This window comes from Calypte anna, chromosome Z (assembly GCF_003957555.1).
Source record: "Calypte anna isolate BGI_N300 chromosome Z, bCalAnn1_v1.p, whole genome shotgun sequence".
NCBI lineage: Eukaryota > Metazoa > Chordata > Aves > Apodiformes > Trochilidae > Calypte > Calypte anna.
In genome coordinates, this window is record NC_044274.1 from 63,697,288 (window position 1) to 63,718,463 (window position 21,176).

At 44.8% G+C, this 21,176-nt stretch overlaps 1 protein-coding gene and 1 long non-coding RNA gene across 2 annotated transcripts; one reads left to right on the forward strand and one right to left on the reverse strand.

Annotated features, from left to right (window-relative positions):
* Window positions 1-625: 625 nt before the first annotated feature.
* TOPORS (TOP1 binding arginine/serine rich protein) lies at window positions 626-5,651 on the reverse strand. The gene is made up of 2 exons (XM_030467655.1): window positions 5,422-5,651; window positions 626-3,980 (listed from the first exon to the last, which is right to left on the reverse strand). Exons 1-2 carry the CDS (start codon window positions 5,572-5,574, stop codon window positions 993-995), a joined length of 3,141 nt encoding a protein of 1,046 aa, XP_030323515.1. The 5' UTR covers window positions 5,575-5,651; the 3' UTR covers window positions 626-992.
* A 36-nt stretch (window positions 5,652-5,687) lies between these two features.
* Window positions 5,688-6,384, forward strand: LOC115599933. The gene is made up of 2 exons (XR_003988695.1): window positions 5,688-5,785; window positions 6,120-6,384. It is a non-coding gene; the product is annotated as an uncharacterized LOC115599933 (long non-coding RNA).
* Window positions 6,385-21,176: the final 14,792 nt, after the last annotated feature.

Below are 21,176 nucleotides of genomic sequence, written 5' to 3' on the forward strand. Positions count from 1 at the left end.
ATTCTGCATTAATATAATAAAGGATGTTAATCAAGCATGAGGTCATGCTTCATACCCTCTGACACATAGAGAAGACCCAAACCTGGAGAAGATGACCCTGGTTCACCCCAATGCCTGGTACATACCTGTGGCAGGACATCTGGGGTGAACTGAGCTGAGTGAAAGTTGCCTAAAGCCAGGTCAGGAGGAGCTGCAGACAAGATGGATGCTTTCAATTACGTAGTGGCATGGCATACAGAAGAGGAAAACTGGCTCCTCTAGAGCTGCACAGCAATACGATGTGAGGTAGAAGACACAGACAAGGAAAACGCAAAAAAGAAATTTGGAAAAAAAAAACCTTTCCCATGGAAATACTCAAACATTACCAGAGATAGCATAGAGAGGCCCACAGCTTTGGCATCGTTCAAATCTGAACAAACCCCAAGCAATGTGATCAAAGTTGTTCCTGCTTTCAGTGAGGGCTGGGACCTGAGGTCCCTTCCAACCTGGACTACTTCTGACACACCAATAGCCAGTGGTCTGTACCAGCAAGGCACGCAAAACTTAAAGATAAATGTTTTTTTTGAAGAGCACAAAGTCCACACATTTAAAATTAAACTACCAAAAAAAAAAAAAAAAAGTTTTATTGCTTTATGCAGATTGACATTCAGCCTGAATTTCCTGGCAGTTCTCATAAAATAATATTTTCTGGCTTTTGTTTTGGGGTCATTTTTTTGTGGTTTATTTTAAACAAAACTTTAAAGTATTCTGTGAATAAATTTTGCATACCACAACAAAACAGAATGGCCTTGCGAAATTAGAACTTACAGACTTCTGAAAAACTTTACAAGGTATGTGCTAGCAATATTCTATCTTCTTTGACTTAAAAGTGCATACACATTCAAAGGTTTCACATAATCCCCATATGTCTATTAAGATTAACAGGTGGTTTTTTCCTGAAAAAGATAGTCAAAACAAAATCTTAATTTTAAGAAGTGTTCGTGGAGACCATGCTACATTTCTTCTTCCGGGAAATCAAACCAGGAGGATCTGTTGACAAGTCTCTTTGGAAGTCTGAGTATTAATGGTTGTCTCTCTGGACACTCTAAAAAGGAAGTCCTGGGGGAAGGCAGTGGACTGGAAGGTGCTGATGGTGCTTCTGGAACGTAACTGTTGACAGTTTCTGTGTGAGGCGTGCTGCTGCCAGCATCCACCATGGGAAGACTCTGATAAGCCACAGCTTCTCCAGGTTCACCATCAGCATTTCTGACATCTCCATCTAGGACTTCCCTCCTGGCAGGAACAGTGCTCTCACTGGCTGGTTCCCCAGTTTCTTCACCAGCTCTGTAAACATCTCCACATCCTGTCCTTCCCAGTAAAGAAGATGGGGACTCATTTTCCCCCTTACTTATCCGAGTTGTGCCTGTCCAAGTAACAGTGCTGTCGTATTCAGTGCTTTCAGGCTCCTTGCTACTATCACTATCAATTGTGATCACCACTGGAGAAGAGTGTGCAGAGTTACTCGTGTGATGTTTCCGGTGTTTCTTCTTATGTTTTTTCTTTTTCTTTTTAAGATGTCTTGCTGTGTCTGTTGCTTTTCCTTCATAAACTATCTCCACACTTGGACTCCTCATCTTTTTTTTCTTTTTCTTACGCTTTGTCTCACTGCTTGCTCGATTGTCTGAAAGGCTATCTTCATTTTTGCAGCAGTCACTGAATTTTGAGGAAGTTTTCTTGGGGTCATTTTCCCTCTCTAGACTTGTGCTCTCCATGAACGTGTTCTCTAAGTGGCGAGTTTTGTACTTCCTTTTTCCTCCAGGCTTTTCACTTTTCATTCTGTCAATTCCTCCAGAAGGTGTCCTTGACCTGTTGCTTGATCGACTCCTAGACCTGCACCTTTCATAGCAGTAATAGTGTCTCTCATGGACCCCTCTCTGGCTGTGTGGGTCTGTCCTTTCAATAAACGACCGTATCCTGTATTCTGGACTAGCAGAATAGAGAGTACTAGACTGAGTTCTCCTCCTGCTGGAGGACTCATAGCCATCTCCAAATGTCTTTCGACTACAGAAAGCATAACCCCACTGGTATCTGCTCTGGTAACTGTCCCTGACATAGTAATGATCACTGTCTCTGCTTCTTGATCTTCTTTTGCTGTGGCCTTTGCTACGTGATCGTGATCTGCTTACTTCTCTGGAGGGAGTGCTCTCATGGCTCAGAGATCCTCTGTGGCTCTTTAGAGAGACTCTAGTGTCATGAGCCCTTGATCTCTTGCTGCTTTTTTTGCTCCGATGTTTGCTACTATCTCTGCTTCTTGATTGTCTCTTTTTAAGTTGGCTTTTGCTACGATGTTCCTTCCTAGACCGATGGCCATGACTGCTTCGACTGTTCCTTGAACAGGACTGTGGGCTCCTGGACTTCCCCTTCCTGTGATGCCACGGGGAGCACAGTGTGTCACTTCCTGAAGAGGGACTCCAGATCACACCCTGTGGAGATAGATCTTTTACCTTAAATTTGTTCTTCTCGTTATGTTTTGACACTGTCTTCTCAACTGCAGGAGACAAGCAGCTTCTATAGCTACCTACATCCTCCTTGTACGTGGGAGAATGCGGTGAGAAGCTCCTGCTTGGTTCACTGTCACTCCAGCAGTGACTCGGGACTGTCTCCTCTTTCTTTATATCTTCCTCTTTCTCTTCCTTGATGGATTCCTCAGAGTCTGAGGACAGCTCCACCACTTCTGGTGTCCTCTCAGCTAATGGTTTAACATACCCAACAATAACACAATTGTCTGAGGAAGAGTCAGTGTCGTTTGAGTCAGCATCAGCCGGTGGCTCAGACTGCAGTTTGGTTCTCTGACTCTTTGTTGCAGCGTCCTCATCAGAACTCTCCGATGTCTCCAGAGGAGAAGCGATGGTTGCACGAGCCTCTTCTGAAATGGAGTAGGAGGGCCCTGGAGTCTCATCATCCCATGGAGCCTGATCAAGACCAGTCACAGATGAACTAATATCCGGCCCTTGAGTACATGCCACGTCTGGAGATATCGTAATAATCGACGAATCTGAGTGGCTTCCTTCATCATAGGATGGTGCAGGGCAGTCATAATTGGCATGTTGATCGTAGGCTTCCAAGTTAAAAGGGCAGCGCGCGAAGCTGATGAATTCATGCAAGAAGTGTTCGGTCCGATTCAGCAGGAAAGGCTTCAAGTCATCAGCAAAGGCCTGGCTTTCTAGGTCATACCTCGTCACGTTGCTCATGATGATGTGCTGCACGATATTCACCAGAGATCCGTGGGCACCAAACAGGACCGTGAGCTCTCTCTTCAACCAGGGAACCAGCCTGTGGAGACAGGCGGGGTTCCGGCGGAAGAACTCAGCGGAAATGTCGCGGTAGCGGCCGCCGTCCTGGATGCTGCGGATGCGCACGCCGGTGCGGTACAGCGCCCTGCGGAAGTTGATCATGTCCTCCTCCTGGATCTGCCGCAGGGACCTGCCCTCCGCGCTCGCCCTCCTCCTGGAAGCCAGCCTCCTCATCATCTGCTGGATCTCCCCGTCCCGCTGCCGCACCGGCTCGCTCGACAGCCCCTCAAACAGGATCCCGTTGTCTGGAGGGGACCGCGTCCTGCGGGAGGGGGAGGCGGCCGCGCGGCGCTCCCCAGTCATGGTGGTGCGGTAACGGAACCGCCGGCCGTCAGGGCTGGCGAAGGAGCTGTTTTCTGAAGGGCTGAGGATATACTCCTTGAAGTCATCTTCAGCACGAATGGTATGGAAAATGGAAAAAAAAGGCTGTTTGCAGAGGGGACATTCTGCTTTGTTTTTTGACCACTCCTGGACACAGCGGAAACAGAACCTGTGCAAGCAGCGGTCTAGGTAGGCAACGTTATCGAATCTGTCCAAGCAGATGGGGCACTTAGAGTCAGGAGATGCATCTGTTGGCAGCTTGCTGGTGCCCGCTTTTGGAGAAAAGTTGCCACCTTCCAAAAACTCCTTTTCTGCTGACGTCATGTCCTACAAAAGGCAGAAACAAAAGATGGTTACTAACACAGACAAAAATGTTCCAGTCCAACTGCAGAAACCCCTGACAGTCACCTTCAGGGGTTCAGCACTCAGAGATAAGAGCAAAGAGGCAGCAGGACCCTAACTGCTTTTCTCGGCCACTCTCCATGCTGAGATCTGACTTTACAGTCCTGCAGGTTTTAAAAAGAATGAGAATGGCATATGTGAGTGTAGCTGGCAGGATTCTGTGTTCTTGCCTGCTCATAAATAACTTCTTTCAAATTTACACAGTATCCTCCTGAAAACACTTCAAAAGAGAAAAAAATTACACATAAATAATGTGAGAAAAGTGAGTTCTCTCTTTTGGGGGGAAAAAGTCAAAACACATAACTGCACTCAAGCTAAACTACCCATTCTGGAGTTCTGCTAGACATGTCTTGTTCCTGTTTTGTTGGACACTCATGCTGGACTAACAGCTTGTTGGACCAGAACACCTCTGGGGATGTGTTCCAGACTAAATTAGCCTTTGTTTCAGTAACTGAAGCAAATGTAGCCAAGTGTCATTGCTATGCTCATCCTCAGTCACAAACTGCTTTTGTGTCTAGTCAGGCTGTCAGAGAACCACAGAAAAACTGGAGTTAGAAGGGACCTTAAGGATCATCCAGTACCAACCCCCCTGCATGGGCAGGGACACCTCCCACCAGACCAGGTTGCTCCAAGCCCCATGCAACTGGGCTTTGAATACTTCAAGGGAGAGGACATCCACAGATTCTCTGGGCAACCTGTGCCAGTGTCTCACCACCCTCACAGTGAAGAATTTCTTCCTCATTGAATCTGAACCTGCCTACTTCCAACTTAAAACCATTACTCCTTGTTATATTGCTCCATGCCCTTTTGCAAGTCCCTCCTCAGCTCTCTGGTAGCCCTAGGTACTAGAAGGTACTAGAAGAACACTGTTGAGTCTTCATGGAGCCTTTTGTTTTCCAGGATGGACAACCTTAATGCTCTCAGCTTATCCCCACAGCAGAGCTTCTCCATCCCTACGATCATCTCCGTGCACTCACTTCTCTGGACTCCGTGTCCTTCCCTATGCGGGGGGGCCCAGCACACCCGTGCCAATGCCCCCATCTATGCAAAGGCCACTTCGGGTTCCAGCGCTACCCTGGGGCACTGCAATACAGCTGCACTGAGCTGCCGTGATACCTCCCGGCTCGTTGGTCCCCGACTCGCACAGACAGCCTGGGAGCGGGCCCTGCCAGGCACAGGCTCAGCCGGGCGGACACGGAGGCACCGGGGGTCGGCGGCGCGATGTCACAGGGCCGGGACGGCGCGATGCCTCCACGGCCAGCTCCCTCCAACCCAGCCCCCCGCTTCCAGCTCGGCCCGGACACCGCCCACAGCCCCCCGAAGGGCCTCTCCCCGCCCCGCTCCCGGCCTCCGGGCCCGTACTCACCGCCGCTGGGTCTTGGCTCCCCGTGCTAGCCGAGGCCGCCTTCAGCCGGCGGCGCGTCCGGTAGCGGCCGGAACCGGGGGTCCCCCGCCGCTCCTCCCCCGTGGTGCGGCGGCGGCGGGCGGCCTCCCAGAGGCGCTGCAGGGGTTCGGCCATGGGCGGCGGCGTTGCCAGGGGAACGCTCGCCCCCCGACACCGCCAGGATCGCGCCGGCCGCCGGGCTGCCTACCGGGAGCGGAATGTGGCGCCGCTCTGTGCCGTCACTTCCGGCCCGGTGCGGGGGGGAGGGGCGACGGAGGCCGAGGAGGGGCCGGGCCGGGCCTCGATGGCGGAGCCGGGGCGGGACCCGCGCTCGTTCTGCGACCTGGTGCGCAACAGGAGGAGGACGAGGGGAGGGAGTCCGGGGCAGGGGCGGGAGGGACTGGCACGGCCTCAGGGGCAATAGGGTAGGCGGGCGGGATGTGCCGTCCGCGCTGCGGCAGAGCCCAGGCTGCCTGCTGTGCAGGGCGAGTGTTCCCCTGTGGAGAGGCAGAGCTGGGGAATGGCCGGGCCCGAGGCCGCCCGGAATGCTGAGGGAGTTTGTAGCAGGGAGAAGGGAGGTGCGCACGCGTTGGTGGAGGCAGCAGACACCGGAACCGGGGGATAAAGGGCGCGGTGGCGGTGCCGCCACAGCCTAAGTGCAGTGTGGTTTTGTCCCGCAGATGGTGGCCGCCGTGGTGCTGCTCTGCTGGGGCTTCGTCCTCTACGGGGCACGAGTGATTGCCCAGCGGCAGCTGGAAAGTGGCGTCTTTGGGCCAGCGCTACCCTAGGACAACCCCAGGAGCTTGACCTCGACTCCAAGAGCAAGAAGGGGTCTGGCAGAAGGCTGGGAGGGGCCCTGATGGTTGACTGGGGAAATAAAACTTAATTAGCTCTTAGAAAAGAGAAGGTAATTAAAGCATAAAGAGCTGTTGGGAAAGAGTAAAAGAGCTCACCTTACTCGTTTGCACTAGTGCACAGCTTTTCCCTGGTGCTTGAGGGTGGTGCAACTGAGGGTTGAGCTTGGAGGCGCTGTGGCCATGTGTCCCGCTGAGCAGCAGCTGCAGCACTGGCACGGAGGGACCCGCAGTCCCTGAGGGGGCAACCCCCAGCCCAGTTCTAGGTTGCCCTGGCAACAAAGGTTGTGCCTTGGCATGGCAACAGCAGCGCTCTTCCAGAAGAAGGCGGGCAGGGAGGCTCAGGCTAGTTGACCCCTGGGTCTTTTTTAACCTCTCCTATGTTTGCTGCATCACTCTGCAAGCACATGAATGTTGTCACAAGCCCTGGCAGTGCCCCACGAAAGTTTCTGTGCTGACAGGTTCTCCACATCTTTACTGATTCTCTCTCTGAACCAAAGCTAGGTGGCCAGATCATCCTTCACTGTGCACGCAGCAGTAGCTCAGCTGCGGTGGTCAAGCAGTTGCCAGGCACAGGTCTCCTCTCCTTCCCCTGGTTAGCTGGACAGCTCCAGCAGCACAGTGCCAGAGCCCTGAGTGACAGTGCTGAAAATACTCTTGACCACCAGCAGCCTGTCAGCTTCTCTGCCTTCCTCCCAGGTGCTGCCACCTGCATGCGCCTGTAGCTGCAGGCAGCCATGTGTTGGTCACTGGGGGATTTTGGGTTTCTCCACCCTGCTTCAAACCTTCCAAATGCCATTTTGCAGCAATTGTAATGGGAATTGCTCTTTTTGGGTTTTTCTTTCCGAGTAATGAGTGTTTGTGATTGCACAGGGCTGGCTGGCCCACACAGAGTACTGCCTAGCATTGTTCCAAGCCTACTTGCCAGCCCTGCGCCATGCAAGGAAGCTGAATGTCTCTCCCTTCAGGTCAGCAGCTGCCAGCATGTTCAGGGATACTTCTCCCACAGTGTCAAAAGGATCAAGACCTGTCTGTTGTCTCCTATCACTGTAATCTTGAGGCAGAGCCTGTGGCTCCTGCCAACAGATGAAATGCCTGGAAATGTCCCTGTTGATGACCAGGACCTCATAAAGTGACAGAATGGAGGCAGAAAGAGAATATGCTCCATTTCTATCATAGTCCTTTGCCAACTGAGAAAACCACATGTTGTTTCTGCAGACGTCAAGATAACTGAGAGACTTTTTCTTCTCTGCCCTGCCCTGATAATTCTCCTTCCCTTGCTATCACAGTACAGTGCCTGAGTCAGTGCCCAGGGTCTAAGAAACATCCTCAGCTCCACATCCTGATGTTTGCCTGTAGCCCTGTCAGGATGATAGGAGCAGCAAGAAGCAACTTATTTTTTCTCAGGTAACATGGGGGTGAGATCAAAGCCACCACAGAGGTTGGGATGTACTTTGTTCAAGTCTAGTGGGGAGGAAGCAGCTTGCAGCTTCTCCCTCTGCAGCTCACCCTTCTGCTTGCCTCTGCTACTTGCGCAATCGCAGCAGCTCTTCCAGGAAACAAGAACTAAAATTATGTGCATCCCAAAGATTCAAAGCTGTCATCTCAGTGGGAAAAGTCTCTGCATTGTGTCACTAAAATTATCATAAAACACACTGAGGAACTCCAGGTAACCAGAGAAGTCCCAGAAACCTGAGCTTTAGATACAGTTCAGTTTCCCATGGCTGAGTAAATCTTGTCTGATTCTTCTGCTCAGAAGTTATGTTTTTCCTTGAAGACAAGGCCATAGAGATCCTTGTCCAGGATCAAGTTTCTGAGACATGGACTGAAAGTCATTTAAGAAGATAGCTAGTCAGCAGAAATAAGAGAATACAAGAGTACCAGAAGTTTTTAGACAGTTTTGACACCAATGGTCTCATTTCTTAATACACTGAGCTACCTCTCTGAAGAAGCTGCTTCCGAAGATGTTGATTTACATTGTGTTCTCTCCTATGTTGTATCTTCCACTTTCTCTTTCAAGCTCTCCCAGCTTGTTCTCATGTGCTTGCTCATGGAAGTTCAGTAGGACTTACGACACTCCTCAGCTTGCTTCTGGGATGCTGAAAGAAGGGCTTGGACCCAGCACTCAGGATCCAGCATCTTCTCCTCACCCACAAGGAGGCAGTGCAGAAAGCATGTGTTTCCTGTCACATTCAGCATGGTACAGCAAAGAGCTATGTTTAGGCAGCATTAACCATTCAGATGAGATCATCAGAGATGGATGTTTTGCCAGTGCTATCATCCCCAAAAAGAATATATTTATAATGGTAATGAAATGCCCCTCAGATCTTTTATTTCTTTCTTTCTTCTTTTTTTTTTTTTTAATTCTTTTTAATCCTTTGTAATGAGGCATAGCTTTTTCATCGAAGCAAGGCTGGTTTATTAGTCTTGAAGTGGTTTGTTTGTTTAGGTTTCAGGGCATTGTTTGGAAAAATTGTCATCAGCATGCTTTTGATTAGCTTGGCTAAGAGGACTTTTGCTTAATGAAATGATTAATTGATGCAGCCAGGTATGTAGCCACATTAACAGCTGCTCCAACAGATAAAAAAGATTCTCCTTCAAATACAACCTTGTCTCATTAACACGAGGTTTTACCCATGGATACATGTTAATTATAACGTTGATAAGAATTTGTAAGGATAGCTAATGCTGTAGCTGAGTTATTTAATGAAGGCTATTGGAAACTGTCTAAAATGGAAGCCAAATCATTAGCCAGGCACCTGTGGGCTATATTTGGCTTTGGGTCACTTTAACACACTTTAATACTTCAGATAATTTCTCCCAGCTCTCACCAGCAAGGAAGCTAGAACATAGGTGCTTCATTCCTGCATTACACCTGGTTTGAAAATAGAGGAATTACACAACTTCAAACCAAGAGTCTAATAGAGCCCTCTGCCTAATAATAGTTATAGGGTTTTATTGTCTTCTGTTATTTATGCAATACTACCTGTAGCCTAAAAGCTTTATATAAACACAGATTTTGGTAAATACATGCATTTGTGGTAAATGTAAACCTAACAATTTTTAAAATCCCAATGGTGGCCATGTGTAAACTGCATATAAACTTAAAAGACAGGGCTTCAGCCCACAAGTAGCTCCTAGGTCACCACAGACCAAGAAGCACAAGCTACAGATTTTGCAGTTAAAGACAGAAGATGCTTGCATGGCGTGAGGCACAGAAGGCTAAGAGTAAGAGAGAGGTGCAGGAAAAGAAGAGAGCACTAAGCCCAAAGGAGGGTGGCATGTCAGAGAATCCTGTTCGAGGACATTACTAGGACTTTGTGATTAGAAACACTGAACAGCCCCAGGACTTGTTTGTCTGAGTTGTGGCACTGCCAAAAATCCCAGAAGAGTGTCCACAGACTTATATCAGTTCCCAGTCTCCAAATGCAGCCCTGGAGTTTTGCAGCATTGCCACGTCAGGGCTTCTCTGCTTTTTGCTGCTGCCACCTTCCATCAGTCATCCTCTGCTCAAACGTTTTTGCAGAAAGGGACAAAGGTATCTGAACAGAAGTAAGTGCTACAGGACCTCAACTTGCCATCAGAGCTCAACAAAGTACTGTAACACATGAGCATGAGCAACTGCAGTGAAGTAAAAGCATGCAAAACCTTTGCAGAAGCTAGACGGCAGTGTTGGCACATGCTCTAAGGGGCTGGCGAGCTCCTGCTAGTACTTTGCACAGTGGACTCTAGTTGTGGATCCTATGCTTACAGGAGTCAGCTTTGGATCTCCTTTTTCTTGTCATCTCGAAAAAAAAAAACCCTAATAAATGTTCAGCGTCTCTGAAACTTAAACCTCAAGGCCAACAACCACAGAAGATGTACTCAGAGTTCATGGGGGAAAGCAACAGCCCAAATCATCAACAGCAGAGTTCCCAAAGCAGGAAAAACATAGCCTTTTCTTTAATTGTAAAAAAGCATTTTTCTCCCCCTAATTAATTGTCCAATTTAACAGTGACAGACCACCAAATGAGCCTGTCACTAAAAGGAAGGTGCAGTTTTTTAAATGGCTATTTGCATTCAAATGAGAGAAAAAGAGAGGTAGAAGGCTCTGACAGATATACTGGAACGGGCAAATGGTTAAAAAGATAAAGACCTTCAAAGACTGTGTGTTGCCCCAAGCAGCCTTTAGTGAATTAATTTTATTGTGGTTCAGTGAGTCTGGTTTGCTTTTAATGGTTCATTTGGCAAGTTGTTGCTGCAGAGACTTCTAATACTCATGCTTGTAACTGGGTAGAGCTTTGTGACTATACATTATTGCTCTGAAAGTCACTTTTGAACCCAGTAAGATGAAAAAATGTGCAGTAAGTTCCTTTAACTCTTTCCTCCTTTAACTCCTTCCTTCCATTACACAGGAGAACAGGACGACAACAGCCACACTCAGGAAAAGCAGAAGGAATTACCTTCCATGCATATGAGGCATATTTTGAAATTATAGCAGCAGCTGAGAGCACATTGCCCACAGATAGGAGCAGCTTTTATTTCCTTTGTATTTTGGAATGTTACTGTTTACAGTCAGTACAATATATATTTTTCCCCAACATGCTAGTTTATTATTAGAGTTTTTTCCCTAGTTCTCAATTCTGAAGGATATTTTTACTCAGAAAAGGAATCCAAAAGGACTCCTTCAAAAGGAAAGCCCCAAAGAAAACCCCAATAGGAAAAAAAAGATTTAAAACTAAACTACTGAAACACTTCACTAGTTATGCAGCTTGATGACCATACCTTGTGATTTTTCATCAGCTGCAGTCATCCTGCCATTAGTCCACGTTTCTACAGAGGCTCTCAAGTGCAGGATAGCACACTGTCTTCTCGACATTTTTCAGATTTTACTGTGGGTGGACAGTATTTTTTTCAGCAGGTACAAATGCCTAATGCAAGAAAGAGAAATTTGTAGCACAAGGAAAGGGAAAGAAATTGAAAAGGAGACTTGCCTTGGAAGACTAAATCCCAGATCCATACAAACATGACAAGGATACAGGCACCATAACTTAGAGCAAATAATCTTATCAAAGTCAATGAAAAAACTGTCAAACATTGAGCTCTGAGTAAACATCTCCAGTAGGCTTCAGATTAGTGGCAGATATTAAGTATGCTATGATCTTCCTTATTGTTCTCCATGATTTCAAGGGGGCTATTCATTAAAAAAACAAAAAAAAACAACAAGACAAAAGAAAACATGCTGAACTTCCAGAAAATGAAATTATATAAAGCCTATTAATTCCATCTATCTACATAAAAGCTCCAGGCTAAAATACTTGCAGGGCTGCTATTTATTAATCAGTGTTTGTGTATCAGGTTGTGGAACCTTCTACTTTTATAACTTAAATTCTTGTATCAGACCCTGTTTACAGGTTACTTTATCTCTCACAGAAAGGTTGGCACTCCCACATGTACCACATGTGGCCCAGGGCCCTGAGGTCCTATTGGCTGCAGAGCTCAGCTGGGCTCTGCTTGCAGCAAACTCACTTCAGACTGTATTTTACAGTAGTTGTATGTATTCCATAGGCTTGGGAACAACATATTGTGTGAAATTTGCAGCATTTGTCCATTATCATCCTACTGACAAATAAAAGAAGAAAATCCATGACTTCAACTCAGCACCCCTGCCTGGTAATGCTGAGCTCTCCACTTCATAGAAGTTTCTAGGCTATTTCACTTCAACAGAACAAAACTAAGCAGTGTTAACATTTCAGTCCTTGTTTCTACCTCTATGCTGATAGATTAGGAACTATTAGGAATTGCCAGCACATTCAAAAGGTGGTTGATTATTATGCTTTGCTGCACAGGCAGCATCCAGCCACAGCTTACAGATTTTAATGACTGCAACCGTGTTTGCCTCAGTAAAGAACAGAGGGATTTGGTCTAGTGATCAAGGAGTTAGCTTAACAATAAACCCCACCTCAGACAATTGAAGTTCATGAGGCACAGTGCAGGTGATGACTTCTAGTTCTGTCAGCACTCCTGTATTGAGGGGAATGTGTAATTGGTAGTACTGAGAGACCCAGATTGTTTCTGAGAGTGCAAAAGGTAACATACCTCCTATAGAGGTCACACTCTTGGGTAGAAGTGCTGCAAAAGAGAACAAGTGAAGGGAAACAGAGCCATGCCTGTTCCCCTGAGCAGGAGCTAAGGAGAGAGTTGGCTGTGCTCACAAGCAAGCTGAGAGCTAGCAGCTGACAGCAGTTGTCCTGAGGGCCCCATGCCAGAACATCTTTCCAAGCCAGAAAGTGTTTTAAAGAGCCTTTAAAATAAACAGCTAACACACAGCTTTTACTAAAGCCCTCTGAAACCCTACTGCAACAGCTACAGCTCTGATGGGTTACAAATGGATGACAGGGGGGGAATGGAAAGAATAACAGGAAAATCCCCTGCAGTGTCACAGTAGACTTCCCCAAACTGAAAGGCAATGAGTCTGATGTTTAAAAAGTGAAGCAGTAGTTATTTGATGGCTATGACTGTATGGAAGAACAGAGAAATAAATGTGTGTCCTTGAAATCTGCAGTCATCTGCCTCTTTGTGCAGAAAAGCTTTTTGCATTACACATGACTGGGGGACAAGCGTTTGTGATCATTCCACCCGGCTCTCACAGGAGTGGAGAAGGATCAGTTTATTATGGCACATGTAGGTTTTGCTCCTAGGCCAGCAGTCTGTAACAGGAGACTTGTTCTGCTGTCCCAAGACCAATCTAACCATTTTTCACACCCACAGACAAGTCTTTTCCTTAAGAACACGAGCTGATTTTTTTTAACCGCTGCCAGCTTACCTGCACTTCATGAGAAAGGACCAAATTTCACCTTTTGCAAATACTTGTTCTGCATTCCTTTTACACAGTCCATAAATCCTAGGTGGCTATTAAAGCCATGATATTCTGTTAGGTTTCTTCAGATGCTGTCTCGGCTCTGATGACAATTTTTTTTCCTCTGATATTTTCTTTGCCTTTCATTCTGAGCCTGAAGTATGCTGGAGAGCAAGACGGACAGAGAAACAATCCTGGTCTGAGAGGTAAGATATCAAGGGAGACAACAACTGGGCAGGAAATGGCAAAATGCTTTCCTCAGGATGAAGCAGAGCAACCTTCTTCCATCCCCTATAGGCTGTTCAGCACAAGTGAGTGCACCAGAACATCAATGTATTTGCAGAGATAGTTTCCATTTGAATGGTCCATTAGTTCTTCTTTCCAAAATAAAATTAAAAAATAATAAAATATATAAAAAAGAAGAACTACTCCACAGGGAATTTTGTTTCTGTATAAAAATATATATTTTTTTATATTTTACAATAAATATTAGCACAGAGTTGAGAATTTAGAAACTATTCCTTTACTTTTCCAGTTAAAGCAGGGAATATTGATGTGCACGAGCACAAATTCCATGTGCAAATATGTAGCTGATTATGCTTTATAAAGTGGTTGTATTTTTTATCACTAACTTCTTTTGAATTTGTAGTAAATATAAATATTTAAAATAATATTTTATTAATAATAATATAATTTTCAATTTTCTCTAAATAGTAAATGGTCAGAAAAAACACAATTTCTTAAAACAGATCTCAGTACCTTGGTGTATTTATTTATTTATTTATACCTTGGCATAAAGTCTTGGTTGTGTTTTCTGTGGGAGATTTACCCACAGTTTTTTCTGTGAAATACATTGATTTCTCTATCAGTTTTTCTTTAGATGAATTCAGATTAGGAAGTATGTATCCAAGAGGAAGAAAGGAACATGACTGCATCTCAAAACTACTTTTCTCATACTGCAGTCTGTCATTGGCCAATGTAGCTCTGTCAGCCACATTAATATTGATAACAAATACTAACTGGATCATTATAGGAAAAGGGTACCAAGTAGGAATGCATACTTCTAATTTGGGAATTAACTTGAGAAATAGCTTCAGTAGGATTCCTTTATTATTGCTTATATATTATTTTGTTGCTTCTTTTGTGTTACATGCATGACTCACCTATGTTGGATTTTTCTTGTTCAAGACAGATAATCAAACTGTGACACTTAAGAAACCCGTGTAAAAGTTGAGTGCTGAATTAAATGGACAATGTCAAGCTCTAAAAAAAAGGATTTACAATTAGTTTTAGAAGACAGCAAGCTATGCCTGCAGCCTGCTGATAATTTACATTTTCACAATCACATCTTTCATTAGAAGAAATGTGTCTTTGCCTGCTAGTGTTTTGTGAAAGACCAAAATGAAGAAACAGTAAGACTGATGGCACACATAGGAATGTAGAGAACTGTCAGCATTAAATTAACAATTAAATCTCCCCGTCCCTTCCAGGGGACAAAATGCACCAGCAGAGACTTCTGAAACCACTGTCCCCACAGAAAATGAGGCCAGCCCAACCAGCTGAAGTTTGACTCTCTATCCTGATGTGATTAGCTCAGCACACACAGTGATACCTTTGAAAAGAATTAGGAAAAAAAAATTCCTTACTTTGCTGCATTTATAATAAGTTTAAGCATATCTTGCTTCAAATTTAAAAACTCAAATTGAAGTCAGGTTTTTGCTGAGTTCACACAATGCGTCTTTGAAAATAATAAAAGTTTAGAAGTGCAAGAACGAAGGACTTTTAGCAGTCTTTTTTAGCCTCACTCTTAGCCTCAGTGACAGTGTCATCTTTTACTGCTATTAGAAGCCTTCAATAAAGCACTCAAGCAGCACATGGAACTAACATGGAAATTTTAGCTTGCAATTCTTTAATTATTTAAAGACCTCATTGTCATCCCAATAATGCATTGATAAGCTGAATTACTCTGGTATGAAACTCACTAGGCCAACATCTGAGAACCAAGACTGGCATCATTGTCTCACAACACAAACCATCCAAGAGTCAGGTAACCAGCTGAAATTATCCAGCCAGCTTTGCCACCACATCTCTGGCCACCCAGTTTTACTGGATCATGCCACCTGTGGGCCAGCCTTGGCTGGTTTATGACAGGTGGCTCAATTAATTACTTCTTTCTTACTTTTTCTGGTGAATACCTTAAAAATGTCAATTAGACATAAAACAGCAGTGCATTTATGCCTACATGATAGTACAGGCATCCCAGGGCAAGACCTTAAAAGGGATCTGACTACAGCAGAGCAGTGCTAATTCCAAAAAAAGCAGTAATTTCAATTTAAGTAGTGGTTGGAAAATACATGTATACCCTGAGTTTGTGTCATCCTCTGTACTTCTTCTCCCTGAAACTGTCCAGTATTGCACATACAGAAGCTGCAAGGCAAGAAGCTTATATTATGACAGGAAAAGATCATGGGTATCTCCTTGCACAGGCTCAGTGCTGAGTTTTTATGACTTCTGGGACAAAAGGTGTTACCAAAAAAGTGACCTGAATTAATTAATTTTTCAGAAGGAACACAAGGCAGAGAGATGCTACCTGGACAGGTCAACCTTAAAGACAGAAATAGAAAGTGAGATTCTCCAAAGCAGCTCATCTGTTTACTGTTCTTCATCTTTCCATGGCCTTCAAGATGTGTGAAACTAATTATTTAACCCTACACAATGGTCTTTACTAAACAGAGTTTGTCAAAAGACCAATGCAGAAATTAACCTGTGCATGTTTTGAGAGTAGAGACATTTTCCCTGTTCATGTCAAATGCTTTTATTTTTTTTTAGAACACTTGACATATGACATATAATCAGCAATTATAGTGCAAAAACAGTCTAAAAATCAGTCCCCTTGCTTTTTTACCCTTTCATCAGCATCTACCCATACCATGAAGGACTGTAAGTTGAACAAAAGTGAATGTCCTTTGCTTTGTGATCTTGCCCATACCTTACCTTCCCAACACTGACTGTGGGTCCCTCTACTCCCAAATTCTCCTTTTCATGAGGGGTTCCTTGTTTGAGGACAGAGCTAGCATAAGAAGGAAATAGCAGAAATGCTTATCTGGGCTGAGTTACACTTGCCACTAACCATTCTAACCATTCACAAGGGACAGCTGGCTTGTGAATTTTGTAGCTCTAAATAAAACTTGTGAGGACACAGGAGTGAGGAGGTGGGCAAACTCCACATGACATGGGTTTTTCTGCCTTGTTTTTTCACCAAGAGGAGACCAACACTGTAAGAAACTGAGTTTGTCTCTCAAGACTAGGCAGCACCTCCTAACATCCTCATAAATTAGAGAAAGGACGAACAGATGAGTAGTTGAGCATCAGGTAGAAAAATATCTTTGGCTGAGAAAATATGCTTTCTAATTGTTTAGCCTTGCTTGCTGAGCTGATCTTCTGAGCTGCACCATCTGCCAGACCAGGCAACCTACTTCTAACAATGAGATTCAACTATGCAGTGAAGAGGTTAGGTCACATCAGTTATAATACCTATTGAAGCAACTCATGGAATCAACCAGGTTGTGCCATCCCACACACCTGGTAGACTTATCTAATGTCTCATCCTGTCCCTAGGGTTAGCAGTGGGCAGTTGTAACTACTAAGTGATTGAAAAGACATTTTCACAGGGCAGTTTCTGTTTCCTGGAACTCAGACATTACTGATTATTTTTCCCGTGCTGCCCATTCCAATCTTTCCTTTCCAATTTTATCTCCTAGAGGGCCTATGCAGCTTTTTATTAACTAGAAATCAAGGTATTAAGCCAGCAATATTCTGATTATAGGGAAACTCTGAAGGCAACACTTTTGGGCTCATAATAGCATCACTATAGCACTGTATTGATCTACAAATACGGTACTGCCTCTGCCATTGTGGAAGCTGACTCATCTAAGGGGACACACTTTGTTTCCTTATGCCTGCAAAACTTTTGAAGTGTGTTACACTTGGAGAACATGAGGAGTTTCAGGAGTACCAAAATAACTACATGCATTTTTGCAGACATTACAGACTTCTTTAAGTCTTTTTGAAGAATTCTGAGCCACCAGTACACATCTCTCAGCTAGCAGAAAGCACACAGCACCCACCACATTTTAAGATTACCATTTTTATAGGGACTTTTTATAAGGGATTGTAGCAATAGAACAAGAGGTGATGGCTTTAAACTGGAAGAGGGTAGGTTTAGGTTAGACATTAGGAAGAAAGTCTTTACTGTGAGAATGGTGGGACACTGGAACAGGATGACCAAGGAAGCTGTGGACACTTCATCCCTGGCAGTGTTCAAGGCCAGGCTGGATGGGGCTTTGAGGAACATGGCATAGGGGGGGAGGTGTCCCTGCCCATGGCAAGGGGTTGGAGCTAGATAATCTTTAAGGTGGCTTTCAACACCAACCATTCCGTGACTCCATGATACGATTTCTTGGCTGGTTGGGTCATCCCTGCTGAGAAGCACCTTAAAAGACAAGCATCACCCTGACCTGTGAAGAATGGGGTGAGTTTCATCACTGAGATGAGGAGGTTTTCCAGGCAAAGCATGACTCATGCGTCTCCCATTTCTGTTCATGGCACTCAGACAAGGGTGCCCACAGGGCCTCAACCTGCAGGAGACATTAGACAGGGTTATTTCTTTTTGCTTTCATTCAGTTTCTTTTCATCCTCGAGGACTGGACTTGAACCACCACCTCCTTTTGATGTCAGCTTCAGGCAGCTGTCAGATGGCAACATTGCTCAGTAACATGTCAATGGAAATTGAGTCAGCAACTTGGAAAGTGAAGGTTTAGCTTCTATAACTGCTCCTTTAAGCCAGCCAGTCCCTAAATTCTAGGGAGCTATTTTACCTTTAAAAATAATCATGTTCTGGGGGAAAAGCATAACATTAAATGGATTTAAAAATAGAATTAATCTTTAACTTTAAAAGTTATTATTCACTAGGCAAAACCACACAGATTTAGTCTCCTGGACATGAAAGCACATATGCAGCCTAAACCAGCATCATAATCAAACAGACAAGATGTGCACTACACGCAGTCACTTATAGATGGGATTTAATGTCTGCAAAATTACATGCTGGCCTTGAGGAGCAATCTGGGAAACAACTGTAAGGCAAGATACAGACAAATAACTTTCAGCATGGTGGTATGTCCAGTGTTTTATTTCTGGAGCTGGAGTAATATTTAATATTCCCTGACACAGACTTTTCTAATCAAAGCCTTCAGATTCCGAGACCCGCTGCATTCTACCCACAAGCTGTAGTTCCTCCTGTCATTTCTCACACTGCTGCAGGGATGCACATGCACTGTCTGAACAGTGCCCACAACAGCAACCTGCTGCCTTAAATATATTCAGCACCTGCCCCTTGGTTGGCTCATTGAAGGAAACAAGAGAAACAAGAAAGGTCAAGAGGAAATCACTGAGCAGAGTCAGCCATAAATGAAACATCAGGCAGTAAGTTCTCAAGGCCTGGAAAAACTGGGTCAAAAGGTCCTGAAACAGAAGCTGTTAAACAAAGTGAGAAACCAAGGTTATTTCAAAGCTGCTCCACAAGGCAGCTCTGTGGCCGTGATGAGCTTTGCTTTTAGCTGTGCTCTGCCCAAGACCGAGGGAAGTTCTGAACTGCAAGACAGCAAGGGTTGCAGAAAGCAGACATAAGCTGTTTCAGGAGCAGCAGCCATACTACAATAGCAGGAGGGCAAGGAGTTAAAAGCAAGAGCAACTCTCCGGGTATGAAGAAGGCATTAAATTTCATGCTTTCAATAGGCAAGGACAGTAGTAAGAGCCTTCCACACTCAGGAAGAGGTGAGACCACGCATAATGGAACTTTACACATGAGAATTTTGTGCAGATTGTCCTTTTAGCTCACACCACCTTCAGCTTCCAGCCTACTCACACAATGGCTTGTGCCTCAAAAGGAGAGGAGCAAAGCCAGCAATGACTCCATCCTCCTCAGAGAAGGATCCTGGCAGGACAGTACTGATAGGGCTCCCTGCAGTGCCCTTTACAAGGGCTCTTCAAAGCTTACAAGGCATCACTTTGTGTGATCCTGGGCAGCAGCAGCTGCTTGAATGCAATATCTGCAACGTGCACAGCCCTCACTGCAGGAACAGAGTGCCTGCAATAGGCACTGTACAGCAAGTGTGAGCACTGCTGAGACACCCATGCTTTCCCCAGTAGGGTAGAGTCAGAAAAAACATCTCATCCCTGGGACTGCAGCACTTGAGTAAGATCCTGAGGCAAGAGTAGAACTCTACACTGAAGATTTTAGTGGGAGGTAAATGCAGACATCCAGAGGGCACAGCGATTTCATCAGAAGCCTTAGCCAGATTAATCCTAAAATTACCTGTCCATATGCCTTGATTATCTTGTGGCAAAAAACCTGCAGCCAACAACTGTGAAATAAAACTGCTGGAAGAGCAGTTCCTTATGAACGGCATGCACCAGGTCCAACAGAGACAAAACAGGAGGGAATAACAAAGATGTGCAGCCACTTGCATCCTGTCTTGCTGCCACAACAGCTGAGCCCTCTGCACAGCAAGGCTTTTGAGCTCACCTCTGCTCCTCATATGCAGAAGAAGTGCATATTTTGGTGTATGTCACCTTGTTCTGTTGTAGTTGGAGACAGGAAAAAAGAAGCCCATTTCTTAGCTATCTCTGCCATGACAACAGAACTAAGTTATGAGGTCCACTTCAATCACAGCTGTCTATGGGCAGAGATCTGCCATCTGCCCAGTTAGTTTTTGGTCTGGTTTGGGGTTTGTTTTTTGGTTTTTGTTTTGTTTTGTTTAAGGAATGACATCGAAACTGCCAATGTGAACAGCCTGGTTTGGGGAGCCAGCATGCTCTGGAACAGTAGTGAGTTCTCAGAGTCAGGCTGACGCTGCAAGGCATGAACTGTGTCAATTATATATGTTAAAGTTATGTAAGCAGTCTTCACTGGAGAATATATTAAATGCCCAAATCTTTTTCCTCTGCCTGATGTTCTTCTGCTTCAGAATCTGAGGATACAAGTGAAACACTGCTACAAAAACCAAGTTTCTTAGTCAGACCAGGACAATCCACATGCTTTAAGATTTAGGCATTTGAGAAACTAAGACAACCTTTCAAGGTGAAACCTGGTGACTTGAGATGGCTTCAAAATTTGATTTGATTTAAATTCAAATTTTAATTTTAAAATTCCTAGAATCTGGAAAGATACGAGTCCAGATGGTTTCCAAAGTTTTAGACTTTTCTTTAATTCTCAAACAAAACTATTTATCCTGACATTCACAATAACGCAGTTTGCAAACATCTTAAAGCCCCACCAGCTTCCCAGTGGAAGTGCTAAAGTTTCTTCAGTGCCTACAATGGACATGATTAAACTGGCTGGCAGCACAATGGTTGACAGATGCAGAGGTTTGCAGTCAGTCTGCAAGGTAAAACAAGCTACACTCCCCCCCAGGTTTCTATGTCAAAGCACTACATAAAAGGACATAATTATCATTGAGAAGAAGAGCAACCACATGAAATCAATGCTTATAAAGTAAATATTTGATTCTCCAGCTACTAAATAAGAAAATATAGCTAGACAAAAATGAAGGGTTTTTTGTTTGTTTGTTTTCTAGTTTTTTTGTGATGATGATACAAACTCTCATCAGATTCTTGCTTTAAAAAGGCCAGAACAAGACAAACTTATTTGCAATGGAAGGGGAGGACAAGCACACTGGTATTGTACCACATCAGCCTCAGAGTGTTGTAAGGCAAGTAATCTCACCTCTTGCAGCACTTGTGAAAGCAGCTCAAAAAATAGATGAGGGCGGGGGAAGAAGAGAGTTTGAAATACAGAAACAGAACAAAAACCGATGATCTTCTTTGAATTTCCCAACATCACCATTTGCACAGGGTCACCTGCATATGCAAGTTTCCTCCTGCCCTTTTTAGATTTGTAATTGTTAGAAATTTGTAACAGGGCCTCAGACTGAGCAGCCATGGCCCAGGATTCTCAGCCACCTCTGCAGCACCTGCAGGGTAAG